The sequence below is a fragment of the Salmo salar genome, chromosome ssa19 (genome assembly GCF_905237065.1).
Source record: "Salmo salar chromosome ssa19, Ssal_v3.1, whole genome shotgun sequence".
Classification (NCBI taxonomy): Eukaryota; Metazoa; Chordata; class Actinopteri; order Salmoniformes; family Salmonidae; genus Salmo; species Salmo salar.
This window is the reverse complement of record NC_059460.1, coordinates 12,063,440-12,083,545: the sequence shown is the minus strand read 5'-3', so window position 1 is coordinate 12,083,545 and position 20,106 is coordinate 12,063,440. Positions and strand designations below refer to the sequence as shown.

At 44.1% G+C, this 20,106-nt stretch overlaps 1 protein-coding gene across 1 annotated transcript in view; it reads left to right on the top strand.

The window, feature by feature from the left end:
- The first annotated feature begins 2,593 nt into the window (after nt 1–2,593).
- The window catches only part of dok6 (docking protein 6), a 76,903-nt gene continuing 59,390 nt past the window's right edge, over nt 2,594–20,106 (top strand). Inside the window, 1 exon segment of the mRNA XM_014157186.2 lies at nt 2,594–3,301. Coding sequence (XP_014012661.1) covers nt 3,236–3,301 — 66 coding nt within the window. The 5' untranslated portion in view covers nt 2,594–3,235.

Here is a 20,106-nt window from a genome sequence, read left to right as displayed (position 1 = left end):
GACCCAACATCACCCCCAAAACAAAAGCAAACAAACAAACACTCCCTGATGCTTCCTTTTATACAGTCACATGTGGCTCAGTTGGTAGAGCATGGTGTTTGCAACGCCAGGGTTGTGGGTTCGATTCCCACGGGGGACCAGTACGGGGGAAAAAAATATGTATGAAATGTATGCATTTACTACTGTAAGTTGCTCTGGATAAGAGTGTCTGCTAAAATGTAAATGTTGAGTCGTCATTCTGTAACGATGTACACTGAGAGTCTGGAAGCAAGTTCAAGAAGTGAATACATTTAATTAATAAATGAAACAAACGTAACACAAACAGCGCACCGACATGAAACAGGAACAATGATGACTGGGGAAGAAACTAAAGGCAGTGACATACAGTGGCTTGCAAAAGTATTCACCCAATTGCCATTTTTCCTATTTTAATGCGTTACAACCTGGAATTAAAATGGATTTTTGGGGGGTTTGTATCATTTGATTTACACAGCATGCCTACCACTTTGAAGATGCAAAATATATTTTACTGTGAAATAAACAAGAAATAAGACAAAAAAACTGAAAACTTGAGCGTGCATAACTATTCATCCCTCCAAAGTCAATACTTTGTAGAGCCACCTTTTGCTGTAATTACAGCTGCAAGTATCTTGGGGTATGCCTCTATAAGCTTGGCACATCTAGATACTGGGATTTTTGCCAATTTTTCAAGGCAAAACTGCTCCAGCTCCTTCAAGTTGGTCGGGTTCTGCTGGTGTACAGCAACCCTTAAACCACTCGAGTGTTTCTTTAGCAGTATGCTTCGGGTCATTGTCCTGCTGGAAGGTGAACCTCCGTCCCAGTCTCAAATCTCTGGAAGAGTGAAACAGGTTTCCCTCAAGAATTTCCCTGTATTTAGCGCCATCCATCATTCCTTCCATTCCGACCAGTTTCCCAGTCCCTGCCGATGAAAAACATCCCCACAGCATGATGCTGCCACCACCATGCTTCACTGTGGGGATGGTGTTCTCGGGGTGATGAGAGGTGTTGGATTTGCGCCAGACATAGCATTTTCCTTAATGGCCAAAAAACTTCATTTTAGTCTCATCTGACCAGAGTACCTTCTTCCATATGCTTGTGGAGTCTCCCACATGCCTTTTGGCGAACACCAAACGTGTTTGCTTATTTTTTCTTTAAGCAATGACTTTTTTATGGCCACTATTCTGTGAAGCCCAACTCTGTGGTGCCATATTCTTTCCATTTTTTAATAATGGATTTAATTGTGCTCCGTGGGATGTTCAAAGTTTTGGATATTTTTTTATAACCCAACCCTGATCTGTACTTCTCCACAACTTTGTCCCTGATCTGTTTTGAGAACTCCTTGATCTTCATTGTGCCGCTTGCTTGGTGGTGCCTCTTGCTTAGTGGTGTTGCAGACTCTGGAGCCGTTCGGAACAGGTGTATATATACTGAGATCATGTGACACTTAGATTGCATACAGGTGGAATATTTAACTAATTATGTGACTTCTGAAGGTAATTGGTTGCATCAGATCTTATTTAGGGGCTTCATAGCAACGGGGGTGAATACATTGGAACACACCACTTTTCTGTTTTTTATTTTCACTTCACCAATTTTGCCTATTTTGTGTATGTCAGTAACATGACATCCAAATAAAAATCTATTTAAATTACAGGTTGTAATGCAACAAAATAGGACAAACGCCAAGGGGATGAATACTTTTGCAAGGCACTGTCATTGGGCAAGTAATCAAGGAGGTGATGGAGTCCAGGTGAGTGTCATTATGCGCCTAACGCTGGTGACAGGTGTGCGCCCTAACGAGCAGCCTGGTGACCCAGAGGCCAGAGAGGGAGCACACGTGACACAACATAGCTAATAGGACGTCTTCCGGAAGTTGTCATAATTACAGTGTAAGTCTATGGAAGGGGGTGAGAACCATGATCCGCCTAGGTTGTGTATTGAAGTCAATGTACCCAGAGGAGGACGGAAGCTAGCTGTCCTCCGGCTACACCATGGTGCTACCCTACAATGTGCTGTTGAGGCTACTGTAGACCTTCATTGCAAAACAGTGTATTTTACTCAATTATTTGATGACGTGAATATGTCTAGTAAAGTTGTATTTAAAAAGGACAACTTTTAAATGTTTTACAACTTTTATTTTTGTGAAATTAACTGATGATGATGATGGTCCATCCCTTCCTCCTCCGAGGAGCCTCCACTGAACTCTATCTATGTAGGCTGGGCGCAGTATGATTTGGGGTGGGTGGGCATCTTGCATTTAGGCATTCCTTCAGGAACACCCGTTCTCTGAGTTTTTCTGCTTGCATACCGGAGTCCTCCTTACTAGCTAGTGGGAGCGACATCGGTAGACAGTGCCCTTCACTCCCACCTGCCAAACACCTGCCCACACCATCATTAACAGAACTGCGGGAAAACAGTGCACGACAGGCAAAGGACACTTTCTACCGGTCATTCGCGCCTCCCGCTAGCACAGCAGACGGGAGGCTAGGACGACACCATGAACTAGCTAACTAGCTAGCTTGCTAGTTAGCGACACTGTGTGCGAGCTTGCTAGTTAGCTTGTTCGTTAGCTAGCTAGCGCACAATGTCGCCCCGACTCCCGCCTGCTGTGTACCAGAGTCCTCCTTAGGACTAGCTTGCTAGGCTAGCACACAGTGTCCTTCGCTCCCGCCTGCCGAACACCTGCCCTCACCATCATTAACAGAACTGCGGGAAAAGGACACTGTTTATCGGTGTATGGCTAGATAGCTACCGTTGATGACTCACCCTGAATGTAATTCCGCTGCTCTATCAATCATAGCCTACATTCATCTTGGAGAAATATCAATTGGCTGAAGCAATGTGGATGGGTAGCCAGGCAACAGTGTCATAGCAAAAGCGAGAAGACCATTGTGGTTGGCCATCTGTATTACCCGTGCTACCTGCTGCCCCCCTGCCAAAGAGGTGATGGTGCCTTCCAGGAAGCGCCCCCCCTCTCTTTCTCTCTCGCTCTCTCTCTATAGACTGAATTAAATCAGCTGACAAATGGTATCTCCCTACTCCCGTATGGAACGCGCTGCCGCGCCGAAGCCGGCTGCTGCCCGAGCGTTGAAAGCGTAGAGGGTTGCCCGTGGTTCTTTACTGTTGTGGATGTCGGACTGACTCCGGGGAGGGAGAATTCTTCGCAGCCGAAAGGGAGGTTACTTTTCCGGGGCAGTGGCGGAGCGCGCTGACCATGGCCTCCAACTTCAATGATATAGTGAAGCAGGGATACGTGCGGATACGGAGTAAGAAACTAGGGGTGAGTGACACTTTGCTGAAGGAGAGGAGAGGCTTCTACGTAGTTATTTGTGGTCAGGACAGGCGGGCAGCAGTAGCCGCATCAGGAAGGCAGACAGGGAGGCAGGGGCACTAGGAAGGCAGCTGGATTATCTAGAAAAGGTTTAATTGCAGGCAGCTGTCCTGCTGTGAGTTTTACAGAGGAAGATAATAGAGGAGCAAAACAACATGATTCACTTTCCTTTAGTGTTTGCATTTGTTGAGTTTTTTCGTTAATATGTAGGACATTAAACAGAATATGATGGCAATAACAACGTTTCAAATTGGGATAGTGTTTGTTGGAGATATTGTCCAATTCACGTTTATTATCTTGCAAAAAGTGGGATGATTATTTATTTTCTTCATCACCACATTGAGTACTAGGTTGTCAAAGTTGTAATTTAGGCTACTTCACAAATTACAGAGACAACTCCATCATTGACAACAGCTGTTTCTAAATTATATTCAGTCCATGCAGGGCACTGACTCCTTGCCTACAAGTATGATGGATATAGATGGTGTAAGGATAATGGTAAAGTATTGTGTTGATAAAGACTAGATGGTATCAGAGTGGTTGTGAAAAATAGACTAAGGTGGGTAATCTAGCATAAAGTAGACTGCAACTGTGGTCAAATGAGTTGTATTGATCAGAAGCACTGAAACACTGCAACGAGTTAACAACTGAATTATAACACAGTAATACAGGTGTAATAACTAGAGCAATGGATTATGTTTATGCTGCTTTTCAAAATGCTCAAAGCACTTTGCTTACATTACATACAGTGATCTGTACCCCACACTGGACAATATCATTCTAACAGTAAATGGTGGTGACGATGGTAGTCTGTACTCTGTGATATTCCCTGGATCTTAAAGCCAGCTGGGGTATTTTTAGATTACAGTACATTACAGAATTAATGTAGAGCAGAAACCTTTTCCTCTGACCATGATGGGCGATGCTGGCTAATGATGTCTGCTTTCCCCTCTCCTGCCTTGCCTTCATCACCACTTTGTCTTCGTGCATTTACATTTTAGAATAAGACTATTGTAATTCATTTTTCTACGATGAAACATTTATGACAAAAGAGAAAGGAAAATAACATTTTATCCTCTCAATCAGCGTATCACTCAATTTTAAATCTCTCTGGTTCACATTGTTATGCGTATTTGTGCGTGTATATTGTGTTCTGGCACAGTGCTTTGCTGTAACTTTGTGAGTTAGATAATTCAACATTTGGCTGTTGTGGAGGTGGCTATGCCAGGACAGCTACCTTTCATCATGCTGTTTGTGAGGCAAGAGCTGAACAGCAATATGTTATTTTTGTTCTCAGCCTGTCAACCTCCCCCAGCTTGTTGTTTGAATCTAATGCCATGCTGGTACGGTCGTGTGTCACCTCTGGTAAAGCATGTGGTGGACTGTACAGACCGACAGACAGAGAACCTATAGGAGGACTATCAGACACGGAGAGGTTGTCCTCCTCACCTTCTGTCTCTCCTGTTTTGCTGCTGGACTGTTTCTGGGTCGAACAATTCCATATCGGTGCCCTCCTAACTCATAACATTAACCAAAAACAATTAGGGCAGGGGTATTCAACTGTTACCCTACGGTGTCCAGAGCCTGCTGGTTTTCTGTTCTACCTGATAATTAATTGCACCCACCTCATGTCGCAGGCCTACATCAGGCCCTGATTAAAGGGAGAGAATGAAAAAAAAGACAGTGGAACTGGCTTCGAGGTCCAGAGTTGAATATAAGGGCATTAGGAGGTTAAACACAAAGCTGACCTTACTGTGCAATTTGTGTATGTTCTTCAATATCACTGTAACAGTCGTTGGATGTTTTTTTTTCCCACTCAGCGAAGTTCACTGGTCTGTAAAATGGTCTGTCAGACGTGAAAAGGTCCAAGTTGACATAAGAACCATCGCATCATGACTGACCTTTCAAAACCTAGCCTCCTCCGTCCTCCTCCGCTTCCCCCTCTCTGACCTTACTCTCCAGAGGGCTACCATTTCACATATTTTCCTCGTTTCAATTTCTGATTATGGAAAACTACAGTTGAATGACATTAGGATATTTCTTCTGTGTGGTATGAATTTCCGCGGCTAACAATAGATTCGGCGGAAAACCTCATCAGCATCAGTCAACCTGATTGGCTCATTTTCGAAGCTGGTCATGTGTGAAGGTTAGATCGTACTGTGTCAGTGTTTCTGCGGAATTGTTAAAAAGGTCTAGGCACATTTTCGTTCTTCCCTCTCTTTGTTTATATGTCTTGTTTAGTCACTTTACCCAGCCTTTATGGAAGACATTATATTTCTACTTTAGAGTCTAGACAACTCCTTTGTTGTATTTTTACTGAGATATACTTGAAATCAGAGTTGTGTGGTGAATTGATATAGTCAGCTAAGCCTCCGTAGCTTGGAGATTCAGACTGGCTGAGAGTCAGAGATTGTTGTCTCGCCCTCGCCTCACACCTCTTCCTCGCTCCCTCATATCTTCCCCTCTCATAACTCGTCCCTGTCCCTCGTTGCTCCCTGTCTCTCAACCCATCCCGCTCTCACCTCTCCCTCTCTTCTTCATCTTTCACACTCTTTCTCACCTCTCACACAACTCAGCCTCTCACGCCTCTCTTCCTCCCTCATCTGGCTCCCTCTCCTTAATCTTTCCCCCCTCTTTCTCACCTCTCCCCCTTCTCTCTCATCTCTTCCCCACTTTCTCAGTTCCTTCTTTGTCCTTCTAAGCCTCTTACTCCCTTTTCCCTCTCACTCTGTCTCTTACCCTCTGCTTCTCCCTCTCTCTCTCTCTCTTCCTCTCACTCTGTCTCTTACCCTCTGCTTCTCCCTCTCTCTCTCTCTCCCTTCCTCTCACTCTGTCTCTTACCCTCTGCTTCTCCCTCTCTCTCTCTCCCTTCCTCTCACTCTGTCTCTTACCCTCTGCTTCTCCCTCTCTCTCTCTCCCTTCCTCTCACTCTGTCTCTTACCCTCTACTTCTCCCTCTCTCTCTCTCCCCCTCCCTCTCTCTTCCCTCTCCCTCTCCCTCTCTCTCTCTCTCTCTCTCTCTCCCTCTCTTGCTCCCTCTCACTCTGTCTCTATCCCGCTCCCTCTCCCACTCTCTCTCTCACTCTCTCGCTCTCTCGCTCTCTTTCTCTCCCTCTCTCCCTCTCTCTCTTTCCTCTCTCTCTTTCTTCCTCGTTCCCTCTCGCTCCCTCTCTCTCTCCCCGTCTCTCTCTCTCTCTCTCTCCCACTCTCTCTCCCTCTTCCTCTCTCTCTCTCTCTCTCGCTCTCTCTCTTTCTCTTTCTCCCACACCCTCTGTCTCTCTCTTTTTCTCTCCCATTTTCTTTATTCAGCAGCCACACTGCACCCTCTGCCTATCCCAGACGAGTCCTTATTTTAACACACACACACACACACACACACACACACACACACACACACACACACACACACACACACACACACACACACACACACACACACACACACACACACACACACACACACACACACACACGCAAACTTACACGCAAGCACAGCTGGCCCAACACGGAGGAATTGGCACAAAATCACACACAAACAAACAAACAATGTTTTTCCAGAGTAGGTGGTTCTTCAATTAGATCTAATCCTGTGGCTTTCTACCATAAGCTATTACTTGTTTTCTGTGCTCCGACTCAGTCTGCCCAGAAGACAGACAGACAGACAGACAGACAGACAGACAGGCAGGCAGGCAGGCAGGCAGGCAGGCAGGCAGGCAGGCAGGCAGACAGACAGACAGACAGACAGACAGACAGACAGACAGACAGACAGACAGACAGACAGACAGACAGACAGACAGACAGACAGACAGACAGACAGACAGACAGACAGACAGACAGACAGACAGACAGACAGACCCAAACTAAATATAAACTGGTGGTGAAGGGCCTACCGCTGTGTAAGGAATAGCTACGATGGCATAGGATATTGCCATTATCCCCATATCCTGTCCTTCTCTGTGAGAAACGGAAGCATAGACTGTCTGGGGAAGGGAGCAAAACATGACCTTTTAGTCATCTGAATGCAGGTCCATGTTCCTCAGGTTGAGGTTTGTGCTAGAGATGAGGAAAGGTCAACTGTTGCATGTCTCTATCTTAGTCATAACTAATGGATATAGGAAGCACCATTTAGTCACTTTTACAGTTCCCTGGCTGTCAGTCAGGCTGTCATTCAAAGTCACATCCCCGTAAATGGTGACACTGTAAGTGTGCCATCAGGGAGGAAGGGAGAGAGGGATGGGGGGAGGAAGGGAGAGAGAGAGAGAGAGAGAGAGAGAGAGAGAAGAAAGATTTCTGTTTTCAAAAGAGTGATATTGAGAGAGATTGAGAGTGAGAGCATTTTAATTTAATCTGACCCTGATTTGATTGTCGTTAATCTTGCTTGAGCTCTTTATAGTCCTCCCTGTTATGCTCTGAGAGTCAACAGAATGTCATCTCCCCAACAAGTCCAATCTGCCACCATGTTGTTTTCCCCCTGACTAAGTCGCTTCACTGCCTGCCCATTCACCTCGTATTAACTCCCCTAACCGCTCTTCTTTGTCTCTCCCGGGCGTTCTTCACTCAACCCCACTCAAGTGGGGCTCTGTCCTCACTGACCATTCAGCTGTATATTGAGAATATGTATTGTAATAAATCAAATCAAATGTGATTGGTCACATACACATGTTTGGCAGACGTTATTGCGGGTGTAGCGAAATGCTTGTGTTTCTGGCTCCAACAGAGCAGTAATATCTAACAAGTAGTATTACTGTAATAGTGTGGTTATGTTGCCTGATGTGGTTGGGGACGGAGCGCACAACAGACGCACCAGGCCAGTAACGGAGGAGAACAATGGTTGTATTGTGGGAGATGCCCCAGCCAGTTAAGATAAGATCTCTACTCACTGTGTGCTCTCACTGTTAACGATGGCAGGCTGGCCTGGATACAGGGCGTCAGGAGATTCTCAGCAGCTAGACTAACTCACTAGGCAACTCTCTCAAGCTGGAGCTGCACTTACTGTACTTTTACTGGTGGGGAGTTTCTGGAAAGAGCCAGGCGATTTCAGTGAACTTCCCATTTGTATGAATTTAAGACTTTATTTCCACCATTTTTGGAAATGTGAAGTTGTTGATCTTAACAATATGACATAAGAATATTTCCACCAGCTAAGTCACTGTCACTGGCTGGCCGTTGTACTGTACTTGGAGGTGAGTTTCTGGAATGAGGCAGTCGGTTACACTGAACTGTTGTCAGCTGAGCTTTCCTGTTAGATAGTTTTAAGGATGCTTCCAGAAGGAGTGTTCTAGTGTATAGCCCCGCATCTGATTATTCGGTGATAGATGTTGCTGGAACCCAGCGGATTAACTCACAGATATGCAAGGCCAGGCGTGGGCGTTCCTTCGTTCGTTCGCTTGGACCAATTTGTTTTTCTGTTTTCATCAGCTGCTATCAGACACAAAAGAGCTAAAGACAAATGACTGGCTCTTATTGGGCCTGATGAATGGCGTCTCACAGGATATGGGAAACAACACAGCCAACATTATTCACAGTGAAAAATGTACTACTATTCAGCTCCTTTCATAAATAAATCTCTGTCTTCAGACCTCGCTTGAATATTTCACATCAATGATCCCCGCTGCTCTTAATTATCAAAAGAGCTTTTTACTCTGAACAGGTACAAATGTTGCTATTAGCAGTTAGAGATGTCTAAGGCCCAACTGATGAATTAATGTGCCACATAGAAGGGCCCGGGGGCTCACAATGGGGCATTGTGTGCATCAATACACTTTCTTCTCCTCTGCTCCTCCTCCTCCTCCTCCTCTCTGCCGTTCCCTCTTGAGGATGCCTGGGAGGTTGCTACCCTCTGTCTCGTTCTCTCATTCTCTCTCTCTCTCTCTTTGTCTTTCTGTCTTTACCCTTTCTCTGTCTATCTTATTCTCTCCTCTCTCTCTCATTCTCTCCCTCCCTCTCTCTCTCTCTGTCTGACATCCCACCACCTCTCTCTTTCTCTCTCTCTCTCTGTCTCTCTCCCTCGCTCTCTCTCTCTGTCTGACCCCCCCGCCTCTCTCTCGCTCTATCCCTCTCTCTCTCTCTCTCTCTCTCTCTCTCTGTCCCTCTCTCTCTCTCTCTCTCTCTCTCTCTCTCTCTCTCTCTCTCTCTCTCTCAATATCAATTCAATTTCAATTTAAGAGCTTTATTGGCATGGGAAACATATGTTAACATTGCCAAAGCAAGTGAAGTAGATAATAAATAAAAGTGAGATAAACAATAAAAATGAACAGTAAACATTACACTCACAGAAGTTCCAAAAGAATAAAGACATTACAAATGTCATACAGTGTTGTAACGATGTGCAAATAGTTAAAGAACTAAAGGGAAAATAAATAAACATAAATATGGGTTGTATTTACAGTGGTGTTTGTTTTTCACTGGTTGCCCTTGTCTTGTGGCAACAGGTCAGAAATCTTGCTGCCGTGATGGCACACTGTGGTATTTCACCCAGTAGATATGGGAGTTTATCAAAATTGGGTTTGTTTTCTAATTCTTTGTGGATCTGTGTAATCTGAGGGAAATATGTGCCTCTAATATGGTCATACATTTGGCAGGAGGTTAGGAAGTGCAGCTCAGTTTCCACCTCATTTTGTGGGCATTGTGTACATAGCCTGTCTTCTCTTGAGAGCCAGGTCTGCCTACGGCGGCCTTTCTCAATAGCAAGGCTATGCTCACTGAGTCTGTACATAGTCAAAGCTTTCCTTAAGTTTGGGTCAGTCACAGTGGTCATGTATTCTGCCACTGTGTACTCTCTGTTTAGGACCAAATAGTATTCTAGTTTGCTCTGGGTTTTTTTTCTCCCTCCCTCTCTCTCTCTGTCTGACCCACCTGCCTCTGTCTCTCTCTGTGTCTAACCCCCCGCCTCTCTCTCCCTGTCTCCCTCTCTCCCCCTCTCTCAATCCTCTCAATAATACATCAAGCCGTCTGTCCCGACTACTCCCAACAGCAGCTTTGTGTTTTCATTGTGTTTGTGATAAACTGCTCTGTAAAGTGCAGAGTTCACTAATCCACACACAGAGAGGGGAGAAGTCACAGCTCAGCGCGGATGGAGGGAGGAGAGGACTCCCTACCACGACAATTTAATCTCCCAAATCAATCCCTGATATCCTGATGCTCTGGCACCACAGCCTGAGCCAACTGCTGCACCATCTAGCCTCTTAACTAGAGAGGAGAGACGCAATCAGAAAACGCCTTACTTGAGACAGATACTTGAGACATTTCATTGCATAATCATTTGTGCTCTTTTTTTTTTTACCGCTCACTCATTTCCTCTGATGACTCTGTCCTTTTGGTAATGGCATTGACCTTGATAGTGAAGCGTTGGTGCATGGTTCACTACCTTAGCCTGTTGGTGTGGCTATAGGCTATACTATGTAAGTGAAGGAGGACTGTTTTAACCTTTTGAGATAATGGATGGCATGTACTGCAAACAGTTTTACTGATATCACAAACAATTACAAAACGCATCATAGCACACTGTATATATACACTAGCTTTTGCATGCGACTCTAAGGATTAATACAAGGTACAAACGTCTCCCTGCTCCAGTTTAGAATGACAGATTTGATGATGTACAGTGCCATTTGAATTGTATGATTCTCCACGGTGTTATTATCTTCTACGGACACACTTGAGATTGACCTATGATATCCCGACGCTAAAGGTATCTATCATAGCTAGCTCCTTTAACACCATCTCTCCATCCCCTTCTTCTCTTCTTTCCCCTTCATTAATCACTCCATCCCACTGGGCTCACAAACCTACTGAACAACTGAATGGGTTTATGCCTACGTGTGCGTGTGCTCGTGCGTGAGTGCGCGTGTGTGTGTTTGTATGTGTGTGTGTGTGTGTGTGTGTGTGTGTGTGTAAATCTGATCTACCTGTAGCTCAGTCTAATTTCAGAGATGTGCGTTAACATACAGTATGTCGTTGTTGTGTTATAGTGTGATCTAGAAATAGGACCTTTGAATTCTGTAGAGGAGGAAATCTGAAGTATGAAGTTATTCTTAGGAAAAAAGGCTTTTAGCAGGACGCGGTACACCTTTATTTTAGAAATTGAGATGTAATGACTTGCAATCTGATGAATCTCTCTTAGCTTTCATCAGGGAGCTGTAAAGGAGTCACACATCCACATAACCATCGACATGGCCTAGTCACGGCAGTCTGTGTGTGTGTGTGTGTGTGTGTGTGTGTGTGTGTGTGTGTGTGTGTGTGTGTGTGTGTGTGTGTGTGTGTGTGTGTGTGTGTGTGTGTGTGTGTGTGTGTGTGTGTGTGTGTGTGTGTGTGTGTGTCCCTGTGTGGCTCTGTGTGTCTCTGTGTGTGTGTATGTCTCTGTGTGTGTGTGTACTTTTGCACGCTACCTGTTTGTGCTTTTCACACAGCACCCAGGGAAGTGTTACAAGGTAACACTCTTCTCTTGTTTTAAATAGAGCAACATCATACATTTTCAATCAAAGATCACTGCATTATAAAACTCCCAAATACAACATTCTTTGAATAATGAACATTCAGCCTAAGAAACAATATTTATTTCAACACATATACTTATTTGTAATATGAGAGGTAACGTTGACATGTGTGTTGGCAAAGCTCTGACAGCTATCATCTCTCTCACCACTCACCAAGGAGTTGATGCTTGCTTCTATTTATTCAGAGATGAGTCCTCTCTCTCTCTCTCTCTCTCTCTCTGTCTCTCTCTCTCTCTCTCACCCGCTCTGTCTCTCTCTCTCTTCTCTCTCTCTCTTCTCTCTCTCTCTCTCTTTCTCAGGGGAGTTCTTTTAATAGTAAGAAGGTGACAGTTAACTTCTCTCCCCATACAGGGCTGTCAGTAAGCTACCTGTCTGTCCTGCTGAGTACTATGTAAAAATGCACAACAGCTTCCTCCTCACAGTGCCTGGCTTACTGTATCTGCCTGCTTTAAAAAAACTGTACTACTTTCTAATGAGTTACAGTGTTAGAGAGAAACATGGAGTGGTGTCTCGTCCGGACGCAATATGATCCACTTTCTATTAAGACAGCTTGTAATATTTCCTCAAGAGTTATTGTTAGAGGAATGAATTTTGGATAAGGTCTGCCAAGGGGAGTTGTAAATGAAGTACAATACCAGCCCTGGCACTGTCACTTCCATGGAAATCATTTATGGGGCCATAATGGAGAAAATAATGACTTCCATACTCGTAAAGACATGGCAAACATGAAGGTCTTGGACAGTTTTCTGGATGGGAAAATGCCTATAATGTGGCATTAGTATGTGTAAGAAAGAGTGGTTTAGTGGTTGAACAATTGATCATTTGCAGATTGTATGGTATGTTATGTATGCAAGCAGTGGACATTGAGCTAATCTGACTTAATACTGTGAGGTACTGAGCAGCAGGCATTTAGATCACACACACATGCACACACACAATTCCCCCTCCACACACACACACACACACACACACACACACACACACACACACACACACACACACACACACACACACACACACACACACACACACACACACACACACACACACACACACACACACACACACACACACACACACACACACACACCTGACCTTCCTGTGCCCTAAACACTCCTCTAACTAACTGCATGTTTCCTACGCACTTCCCCACTTCCCCCTGGCATCCCAGTGATTCCCTCTCATTCTGCCCAGTAATCTGTTAGCTGAAGTGATAATTGCATTCCACAATGGCTCCATGCTGAGACTGCACACAGTCACGCTGAATCACTGCCCATGTATTCCAATGGAGTATGTCCTTTAGTGGAAATGAGACAAAAACAATATGACGAACTCCATCACTACACTTCCTTTGATGTTTACTCTGAGCGAAAAGGCAATTTCTTCCTTCTTCCTCTAACACGTGTTTAATTAGATTTAGAAACTGTTAGTTAAAGCGGCTGGCTATTAGCTAAATCAAGTTAGTTACAGTATGAAAGAGATCCCTTTGGGTTTTAGTAGTAGTGAAAACTCATTGTGGATATAGCCTAGTTATAACCTAGTTTGGATACATCCCAGTTCCAGTTAAAGGCATCAGCGAGCCAGCCAAAACATGGCTTCAGAATGCATGTATGGATTCTCCCATGTCTTCTGGTTGTTAAGGATAGCACATTGTAGGTTAATGCATGAGCGAACCAACCAGAACATCAGTACTACTTTAGGAGCCGAACAGTACATGCCACTGTACACTTTAGAAATAAATAACTTTCTACTTTAGGAGCTCGTAACATAGCCATTTAGGAGCGAAACATCAGTGAACAGTAACCTCTGTACTACTTTAGGCCAAACATCAGTGAACAGTAAGCCACTGTACTACTTTAGGAGCCAAAACATCAGTGAACAGTAAGCCTCTTACTACTTTGGAGCCGAAAATCAGTAAATAAGCTACTTTATTTAACATCAGTGAACAGTAAGCCTACTGTACTATTAGGAGCGAAATCAGTAACAGTAAGCCTACTGTACTACTTTAGGAGCCAAAACATCAGTGAACAGTAAGCCCTGTACTACTTTAGGAGCCGAAACATCAGTGAACAGTAAGCCTACTGTACTACTTTAGGAGCCAAAACATCAGTGAACAGTAAGCCTACTGTACTACTTTAGGAGCCAAAACATCAGTGAACAGTAAGTCTACTGTACTACTTTAGGAGCCCAAACATCAGTGAACAGTAAGCCTACTGTACTACTTTAGGAGTAATCCTCAGGATGTATCTGATCCACTGGACTAGGATTACCATCCTTAGCCCTCTGATGATATTCCAGCAAACAACTCTCTCATAGAAAGTGTCCTCAAGCACACAAAGAGGCATAATGATGTGGTCCTGTAACATGCAAATATTATACTCTCTCTCTCGGATGCAGTGGTTTGCACTACACGCAATCACATCCCCAGGTTGTGTTTACATGTTAATGAAGGTCAGCTAAGCGTTATTAGAATAGTCAAGTGTCGTAGCGCTAAAGAAAGGACCTCTTTCATCCCTTTTGATAGGCTGTTTCCTTCTTTCCTTTGAGACTGCTGCCATCGGTCACTTCACAGGCTAGCTAGCTTCCATTTGGTCTTCACACAACAGCCCACACCTGTGTACCTAGCTTATATAGTTGGCCCTGCGCTTTTTGATTTATTTTTTGTATTTATTTATTTGCATACAAGAAAAACAAATCTATTATGCTGAAGTTTTGAAAGGTACATGAAAAGAACATGTGCAGGAGATGTAAATAACAAACCCAAAAACAGAGAGGCTTGGAAGTCACCTCCCCCCTTCACATGTACTATATATAAAACAAAACCATACAAAAAAAGGTTTTTAAGACAAACAATTGTATATTTAATAGCCTGGTCCCAGATCTGTAGGCCAATGTGCTTTTGTTTAGCCAACTCCTCTGCCTATCGTTGTCCATACATATCTGAGACCAAGCTAATGGCTAGCCTAATACAATGACACTAACTTATGGAGGCTAACGTATGGATGCTAATGTAGCACGCTAATGGCTAGGCTACAAACGTCAGTCCCTACAACACGGCTTGAGTATTATGAGCTGGGGTTAAATTGAGATGTTTGTGTGTTGTGAGGTGTATGCTGCCTGTTTCCCCATGCTGAGGCCGGGAGACAGAATGAATACAATACTAGTGAATGTAGGACCACACTCAGACAGCCATGCTCATAAACAATAACAGACTGTCAAGTACACTCAGAAAAAAATTGCCGTGGCCTGTTTTGTTTGTCTGTGTTTGTGCCGGGCTGAATACGTTGTCTTCAGACAAACAGACGGAGTAGGGTTATTCTTGCATAGTCAAATCCCTTTTTGTCTCTGTGTTATTGTCCGTGAACACAGCTAGCAACGAGCTGCTTCAGCCTTGTAGTTAGATTAAATGGAAATTGCTCTCTGGCTGCGGCGGGATTGCTGACTGAAGCTGTAATACTGAGAGGCTTTGGGATAAGGGACGTTTTAAAGAGCAGGCAATTGTCATGATGATGACTGAGAGCAGAATCCATCCACTGTGAACCAATTGGAAGAGTATTTTAAAATTTATTTTACATCCACAGTAGATACATCCTGCTCACATCAAATAGCTGGCACAGTTATACAACCATCGAAATTGGAATCAGAAATCCCACCAGGAAATAAAATGTATAAAACAATGTATATACAACATTATTTTTTTTTCAAACCAGTAACGTCAATATATTATGCTGGTAGGGAACTGTACTTGAATCCGTTTTTATTCTCTCTTCGAGATGTTGTGAACTATTGCCAACTCCTATTTCTGTGTGAGACATGTATGTTCTGACAGCCAGGACATGTCAGCTATCCCCAAGACTCCAGAAATCAATCAAGTGTGTGTCTGTTTATGCATATGCATATGCATTGTGTGTGTGTGTGTGTGTGTGTGTGTGTGTGTGTGTGTGTGTGTGTGTGTGTGTGTGTGTGTGTGTGTGTGTGTGTGTGTGTGTGTGTGTGTGTGTGTGTGTGTCTGTGTGTGTGTCTGTGTCTGTGTATATGTATATGTATGTACTGACATGAGCAATACACTGTGTGGTTTCCAACAGCCGAAACATTTGCCCTTCTCTCCCCCACACCTCAGAGAGGAGAAACCTCAATATTGACCTATATCTCCTTGAGAATAATTTGGCTGCTATTTCGGTCCTGTTCTTAAGTATGCTTTGTAGGGTGTGATGACTGAATCTGCTGCTGTGTTTGACATTTTAACTAATGTTCCAGGCTCCAAGCTACGGTGGCTAGCAAGGGCCAAACATCCCCAGAGTACAACCAGGGTAATAAGAAAACACAAGGGTAATAAGAAAACATGAGGGAAAGCGCTGCCTTGGTTGCCTGTGCTTGACGGGAATATTTGCATGAGAATTGGGTGTTTCTTTTAACAGGGCTTGTCCTATGGCTTATTGATGTAGAATGAGAGCATAATAGCTACAGTCGGGCCTGAAATAGCAGAGAGGGCAGAGTATGAGAGCTCTTCTACTGCTGAAGAGGAAAACTGTTATTTGATGTCTTGTGTATTATAATCTATTCACAGGCTTCTAACTAGAAGTCCTGTTTAAAAGCCTAATTCATCATTAGTCCTAATGGAGGGCGGCCTGAAGCCAAATGCAGTTGTTCTCGCTTTCACCAGACCTGTGTGCCAGGCCTCTGAACCAGACTTTTCTCACTGCAAAGAGTTTCTCAACAGCAACTACTTTTTCACTTCTTCTTCACACTCTCCCTTCTCCTCTTCTTTCTCTCGTTCTCTCTCATCTCACACTCTGTCATGGATTAGCACCTGTCCCTGTTGCTCATGGCATCATGACTGTAGAGGCTGTGTTTTGGGTGAGAGCCTGCAATGTCCTCTACACCTGATGTCATGTTCAATAGCAGTCAGTGTCACAGGCAGAATGTATAACATAGAGTTATCATGTATCTCACTCTATCCCATTAGGACATGGATATTACATTTCCAGACTGATCTGGCCCATTAATGTTGACGAGGAGCGGTAGCCATGCATAGGGAAAGAGGAGGGGGGAAAAGAGGGATGGAGGGCTAAAGAAAGAGGAAAGGAAGACATGGATATAGTCTGGAGAAAGGAGGGAAAAGATAGAGAGAAAGGGAGTCAGAAAGAGAGAGAGAGAACCCAACAGAAAGAGATATAGAGAGAGAGAAAGCGAGAGAGACTGAAAGAGAGAGATGGAAAAAGGGAGAAAGAGAGAGAGACTGAAAGAGAGAGATGGAGGGAGAGAGAAAGCGAGAGAGATTGAAAGAGGGAGAAAGCGAGAGAGATTGAAAGAGAGATGGAAAGAGGGAGAAAGGTGAGAGAGATTGAAAGAGAGAGATGGAGGGAGAGAGAAAGCGAGAGAGATTGAAAGAGAGAGATGGAAAGAGGGAGAAAGCGAGAGAGATTGAAAGAGGGGGATGCAGTGATTACATGGCGCTGAGGTAGCACTGTTGACACATGAGGATTTGGAGTGGCCCAGATAAAGTAATCTATGATTAACTGGGGCGCGGCGTGGTGCAGCAGCCTTGCTACCTCGCCAACAGCTGTAGTCAGGGCCCAATTACAACATTATGGGATGTCCAAACATATTATGGGGGCGGGAATGGGGAGTGTGTATGTGTGTGTGTATGAGCATTTGTGTATTTGTGTATGTGGCTACCATATATGTGTGGCTTAGTGTCAGGGTGAGAATGGATGTAGGTGTGTGTGTGTTTTAGGGACATATTTGGGAGTGCAATCGAGGTAAGGTGTGCGTTTACGATTTTCAGGATAGGGAGGGAGGGAGTAGGGTCACGAGTGCAATTAAATAGACATTTCTAGTCATCACATTTGCTGTCAAATTGTAGAAATGTTCTTGTGCGGGGTGGGGCTGTGGGGGGGGGGGTGAGGGAAATTATAGCTGCTATGATTGCTGTACCAACTGTCCGACGGGATAACAAATCAAATTATAAAGATGGACCACGGTACTGGCCCAGCGCTGGCCCGCCACTGTCTGAAATTGATTGCCAACAGCAGCAGCTGATATTGCAGGGCCTGGTCTGTCATAGTCCATCAGCAGTCATTATCACCATAGGAATATGGTGCACTCTGTGGGGGGGAGCTCAGTCCATGCTACTGTGGCTGAAAGAGTATGGGCTACATGCTACTGTAGCTACGTCCATATTGGTTACACTTTACTAGGCTTTTCATTTGGTATTGGCTTAGAAGTGACATTGTAGATGGTTGTTGATGATTGTTCTTTTTCTGTGTGTTTGGGATTCCTTGAAACAAACGCTACTATGTTACAAATGTTGGTATCGTAGTTTAATTCCTTGAAGTAAGTACAAGACGGTACTGTATGGATGTGGGTTCCCGAGTGGCGCAGCAGTCTAAAGCACTGCATCTCAGTGCTTGAGGTGTCATGACAGACCCTGGTTCGATTTCAGGCTGTATCACAACCGGCTGTGATTGGGAGTCCCATAGGCCCAGCGTTGTCCGGTTTTGGCTGAGGTAGGCTGTCTTTGTTAAAAGGAATTTGTTCTTAACTGACTTGACTAGTAAAATAAAGGTTAAATAAAAAATAAAAATAGCTGGTAAATATCAGCTAAAATAGCCTAAGGCTGTAGAATAAAATGTTAACTCCAGGCATTGGTCGAAAAGTTGTCATTCATCCTATCCGTGCTTCCTTTTCAAATCAAACTTCCCTTTCTGGAAACATAAACCAGAGTTCTGGTCTCCTCTCAACATTACATTTGTCCTCTTACCCAGCACCTGAGAACTAGTGGATGTTACTGTGAGCACACTTCTCTCTGAGGTTTTGATTATGTTTCAATATTAAACTCTGTTCGGTCCTGAACAGAACTTGCAGACAGGCTTTGCTATTTTTAGCAGATGTGAGAGAAGTCATATACCTGGAGCTACAGTAGCTGTCATTGGAAATCATTTTCATGTCTTTAGATGGTTTCTCCGCCCGTTCAGCAGGTGAGTAATGTGCCTACGGGGGAGTTCGCCTATGTTTTATTGAGAGGCCAGACACATCTTCAATAACGCTGAAACTTTCTCAATGTTCTGAGAGAAGTTAATGGAGGGACTTAGCATCAGGGGCCACTTGCAGGAAATGACTGAGGTAACTTATTACCGGGGTTTAAAATGTGATTTCACCTCTTTACTTCTAAAGGAGCACTAAAGGAGCACTTTTACTGCCTGTTCCATGAATTTGATGTAGTTTAAGTAGAATTAGAATATTATTTGCTCTGATAAAGTAGTCTTTTGGGCGCTAAAGCATTCTGTCTTGAAAATAACAGGTTGACTACAAACTGGACTGCCTTCGTTACGCACACGCACGCACGCACACACACACACACACACACACACACACACACACACACACACACACACACACACACACACACACACACACACACACACACACACACACACACACACACACACACACACACACACACACACACACACAGCTAATGAGCGAGCCCAGGGCTGTGCCAGCTGCTTCCCCAGGTGTGTATCCAGACATATAAAGGTGAGGAGAGAATCTCTTCCTCAATCCCACACAGCTGGCTGTCATGTCTCCTCCTGTTGGAGCATGAAAGGTCACACATGCAGGCTGGCTGGGATGCACGCGCACACACACACACACACACACACACACACACACACACACACACACACACACACACACACACACACACACACACACACACACACACTCACTCATCTCCAGCTGTGTTCTGTTGTCTTTTGATCAGCTAAGATCATACTCAGGAAGCTTTCACTGCACAAAACAAACTATGGCACAGAGATGGTAGAAAATATATTTTAAATGAGTTCGTTTTCAACTTCAGAAATCCCCAAATTATTGCAAAGTGCATTTTCATGACCCAGTTTACTTTCGATCCAAAATGCCTGTGGCCTCTGCGTCTAGCATTTTGTATGAGTCATGTATTCTGAAGAAACACTCAGTCCTACTACCCATATAGGATATCATTGTATGTACAATGACACTGTATGTACAATAGATTGTCATGGCTAAATATTTACAACATATTTTACCTGTTGGTGTGCTGAGCATTGAATAGTATTCTGATCTGAAACATCTGTGAAGAGGAGTGTTATGATTTGGAAGGTCTGGGTTGTTCTGAACACTCATAAAGACAGGTCAGGACTTCCAGTGATTAATCAGCCATTGAGATTTCAGAGTGCAATCAGCATGTCTCTGCCTCAGAGAGCTGAGAGATATGCTC